Raw genomic sequence first — 4,794 nt, forward strand, 5'->3', positions numbered from 1 at the left:
GGGAGTGTATTTGTATCTGTAATTGTGAGGTCTTTCATTAAATTCAAATTATTATGTTTTCAAATCCTAAAAGAAAAATGTGGGTTATTGATGTTGTCGGTTTGCCTAGTACTGAGATAGGCGTCATCACCACAGGTGTGATTTTGGGTCGTGACAATTCCTTTTGATGTTGTTCCAAAAGCAAAGCTTTGATACAGGATCAGTATTGATAAACAAATCAAAAGCAAATGAATTGGTTTGCAGTAAAAGGTTTTCATCATTTCTTGCTTGAGCACAAGATCAAAGAGAGAGAGAGAGAGAGAGAGTCGTAAGTAGCCATTAATGACTAAAAGCTACCTCTAACTTCATTCCTTCATGGAAGCAATTAGCTACTTGTAATAAATGAAGAATATTATAAGTAACAAACATAATGGAGGAACAACGACTTCTGATAAAAATACGTAACAAAAGCAAACACAAATTTCATTGCACAGAAATCTAACATAGAGCAATAATTTTAAAAGCAAAACAACTGTCAAGGAAAAATACAGTTTAATTTAACTCTTGACAATGAGTAGAATACAAATTCAGTCATCAGGCCCTTAGTTTAGCCTTCAACCTTGCAAAGCAGAGTGCTGATGAAAGATGGAACCAATTATTGAGTCCATATAACCCCTTGAAATAGGCATTCCTCCATGAATCGATCAAGAAAATAGAGCCTAACACTCCCCAAAACGCAACAATAAAACCCAACGCCATCGATATATAGAACTCTTTAGATGGAAACTCATCGTCATTTTCTTTAGAAGTTCTAACATTGCTGTCATAACCAACATGAGGATTAGGAGGAGCAAATGTAGGACACTGTGGAAGAGGACGGCCACATAGCTGAATATTCCCACCGTAAGTTGAGGAATCAAAACCTTGCAATTGCGTGCTTGATGGTATTCTCCCTGAGAAGTTGTTATTTGACAAATTCAACACACTAAGAAATGTCAAATTAGCAAGGCCTATAGGGATTTTCCCTGAAAGCTGGTTTCTTGACAAGTCAAGTACCTCCAACATCTTCATTGTTCCAATTCCTTCAATGATTTTTCCAGTCAAATGGTTTCTTGATAGGTTCAATGATAGCAATGCATTCATTCTGCTGAAATCTTTGGGGATGTCACCAACTAGTTCGTTGCTAGAAAGATCGATGGTTTTTAGTAGCCACAAGGTATTCTTGTACTCTGACTCTTTGTTTTTCCATTGAACAAATGCATTCCCATGGTAGGCTATAAGTCCACGAGCGATAGTTGGATCGAAGTCATAGCTTACACTTGAACCATCATACAAAAGTTGTAGTGCAGTGAAATTGCTGAAACATTGTGGAATTCTTCCAGACAAATGGTTGCCAGAGAGGTCCAGTATTTGAAGAGATTGAAGCTGACATATACTTGGAGGAACGCTACCCGAGAATTTGTTGAACCGAAGGCTCAGAATGCCCAAATAAGGTAACTTAGTCCCTATCCATTCTGGGATATTTCCACTCAATGTATTTCTTCCCAAATCCAAGACTTTCAGAGCTAGGCAATTTTTCAAAGAGGCAGGGAACTGTCCAGTTAAATTGTTGTTTCGCACGTATAGAGAGTTCAAGGATGCGGATGAGCACAGAGAATCTGGGATGCTACCAGACATATTGTTATTGGCTACATTAAGGACCAAAAGCTCGGGCATGGTAATCCAACAATCAGGAATCTCTCCGGACAAGAGATTTTCTGACAAGTCAAGGGTTGTGGCTGAAAGAATTTTACATATGGAGTTAAGTGATCCAGAAAACTGATTGTTGTTAACACGCAATTCACTAACGAATCGAGGAAATCTTGGTAAGGGCCCTGAGAAATTGTTATAACTGAAATCTATGACAATGGGACCATAACTAAAATCAACATTATTTGCTGATAAATCATATATCGTTCCACTGATTTGGTTATAAGAGAGATTCAAGTGTGTCAACATGGAAGGAAAATCTGAGAACCAACTTGGCATTGTGTCTGAGATACTAGCAAGAGAGATATCCAGATATGTGTAGTTATTTTGAGCTTGAAGCCATTTTGGAAAATGCAGCCCAAGATTACAAGATGAAAGGCTGATAACTTGTAGTTGAAAACATGGAATCCAATCAAGGCTAACATTCCAAGTCAAGTAGTTGGAAGACAAGTCTAACTTTTTCAAGTTGCAAAGATTGAAAAGATGGGATTCAGAGATTATGCCTTCTAACAAATTAGAAGGTGCCTGAAAAATTTCAAGATTGTAAAGTTGTCCCAAACTTTCCGGTAAACCTTGCAGTCTATTGAAAGAGACATCCAAGATTTTCAGCTTAGAAAGTTGGCCTAAACCATGCGGTATCATCCCATGAAAATGATTAGACCTCAGATACAACTCTCTCAGAGATGGAAATAATGCTAAGTCTGGTAATGGCCCTGTCATTTGGTTACCAGACAAATCAAGATATTCAAGACTGGAGATTTGTCTAAAGCTTTCATGGAAAATACCATTCAGAAAATTGTCTTGTAGCTTCAATTCCCTCAAGGATGAAAATCTGGTAAGATTAATCAAAGAACCAGTGAGTGCATTGTCCTCAAAAAACAAATATTCCAGTGATTTCATACTCCCTGATAAGATAATAAGCAACTCAGAAAATGGTTGGCTTAAGTTATTGTTTCCTACGTCCAGAGAGCATAAATGACTTAAGTTCCCAAAAGACTTTGGTATGCCACCCTGAATATGATTTCCATATAGATTAAGATGTTCCAAAGATTCCAAGTACCCAAAGCCAGTAGCAATCTGACCTAAGTCGTTGCCCGTAAGATCTAGGCTAGTAAGACTACTGAAGTTAAATAACCAACTATATATAGTTGTTTGATATACATTAAAGGAGAAATCAAGGCTTGAAAGACGGGCGGAGGAAATATTAGCTAAGACTAGTGATGAAGGAATGATTATGGGCAGTTCACAGGAAGATAACTGCAATTCCCTCAGATTAGGGAGCTTGGTTATCTCGTGTAACCAGTTTTTTTGTTGCACATTGGATTCACTTAAATCTAAATACTCCAAATAGACTAGATGAGAAAGCCACTCAAGACTCTTGACTATCAAAAAATTGCCACCAAGATCAAGAGCCCTTAAGTAGGTAAGATTCCGGAGCTGAGGAGGAATTGGACCAGCAAAACGATTGGAACTAGTTTCAGATGAGAGATTTAGGTACTCAAGTCTTTTGAAGTAACCGATAAATTTTGGTATTTGGCCTTCAAAATTATTGGAACTAAGGTCCAGGTACTTCAAATATTGCAACTTAACCAACGAAGAACTAATATTACCTGTCAAATACGTGAACGTGTTACCACGAAGATTGAGGACGAGTATATGGCCAGTTGTGTTACTGCATTTCACACCCCTCCAAGAACAACATTCCTCATTATCTTCTTCATTTCGCCATGAAGAAAGCAAATCATATTCGTCTATGAGACCTCGTTTGAATTCAAGAAGAGCTTCCCTCTCCTTATTTATGCACAAAACTTTTGCATGATTCGCACTTGACACTGATCCAAGAGCAAAGCTTTGATGCAGGATCAGTATGGATATACAAATCAGAAGCAAATGAATTGATTTGTAGTATTCTTTGGTATCCATTTTTAGCTAAGACTAGTGATGAAGGAATGACTATGGGAAGTTCACAGGAAGAAAATAAGTAACAAATCATGCTATATAATATTTTTGGATTTCAAGACTTTTCCAAGTCTTCCTTTGCCTTTTTTAAAGTCAAAAATACAGAGAGATTTGAAGAGTACCCCTTGTGGCTGTGGAGTAAACTGAAAAAGGAAAAGGAAAGAAAAGGACACACAATGGCAATTGAAGAAAAAACATCACATGAATGTAAGGAAAAGACAACTCCAAGGTCAAATATGTTAGAAATTGTACACACAGATATAGATATAGTTTTTCTTTTTGCCCATTTAAAAGCAGGAAGAGAGTCTACTAGTAATAAAATTCCTAAAGATATAAGATTCGATTTCTACTAGTAATAAAATTCCTAAAGATATAAGATTCGATTTCTACTAGTAATAAAATTCTTCAAGATATAAGATTAATTCCATTTTCATTGGACCTCTTCATTTCATAATTTTCTGTACTCGGAACCGAACTTGTCACTCCAATTTCAGAAAAGAGTAGATAAAATCCAATTGCCATTACAAGTATAAAACACTAATAAGGCTAATGACTGTACTTTATCAATAGGTATTACTACATCTTGCTTTCCTTTATTTCTATTTTAATGTTTTCTTGCACATCTAATTTGAGAAAAACAGACCGAGTTCTAAAAGTTCTTTCTAAATCAAAGACAAGCCTTTTCAAAAAAAGAAAGAAAGAACACTTTCGCGATATTTGTGGTCATGGGTTCAAGACGTGTAAATAACCTCTTGCAGAAATGCAGGGTAAGGCTGCGTATAGTGGCGGAGCCATTATTTCCGCTAAGGGGTTCAAAAAAAAAAAAGTTGGTTGCGCCCTGCGTACAATAGACATAACGGAAGCTTAGTGCACCGGGCTGCTCCTTCTTTCGCGATATTTGGTTATTTGTTCACTACAAGTGATGACAGTCAACTTAAACTTTCAAAAGTTCTTGAAATATCCAATTCACTCCTTTTGTGCATTTTTTCAAAATTTTATAGCAACAACTTCAGTAAGGTTAATGGTTTCCATTTCATCTACTAATTAATAAAAAAGGAGAAGGAAATCAAGTAAAAGAGAAAACGTTAGCAGCTAGCTACCCAGATA

At 36.6% G+C, this 4,794-nt stretch overlaps 1 protein-coding gene across 1 annotated transcript; it reads right to left on the reverse strand.

Annotated features, from left to right (window-relative positions):
- Positions 1–446: 446 nt before the first annotated feature.
- LOC104115473 (receptor-like protein EIX1) lies at positions 447–3,779 on the reverse strand. Its single transcript, XM_009626114.4, has one exon. The coding sequence runs from the start codon at positions 3,649–3,651 to the stop codon at positions 574–576; it is 3,078 nt and encodes a 1,025-aa protein (XP_009624409.1). The 5' UTR covers positions 3,652–3,779; the 3' UTR covers positions 447–573.
- Between the last annotated feature and the right edge of the window lie 1,015 nt (positions 3,780–4,794).

This window comes from Nicotiana tomentosiformis, chromosome 11 (assembly GCF_000390325.3).
Source record: "Nicotiana tomentosiformis chromosome 11, ASM39032v3, whole genome shotgun sequence".
Taxonomy (NCBI): Eukaryota; Viridiplantae; Streptophyta; class Magnoliopsida; order Solanales; family Solanaceae; genus Nicotiana; species Nicotiana tomentosiformis.

What these genes read in the sequence shown, in the direction of transcription:
- LOC104115473 (XM_009626114.4), bottom strand. Translation starts at nt 3,651, where the DNA reads ATGGATACCAAAGAATACTACAAATCAATTCATTTGCTTCTGATTTGT.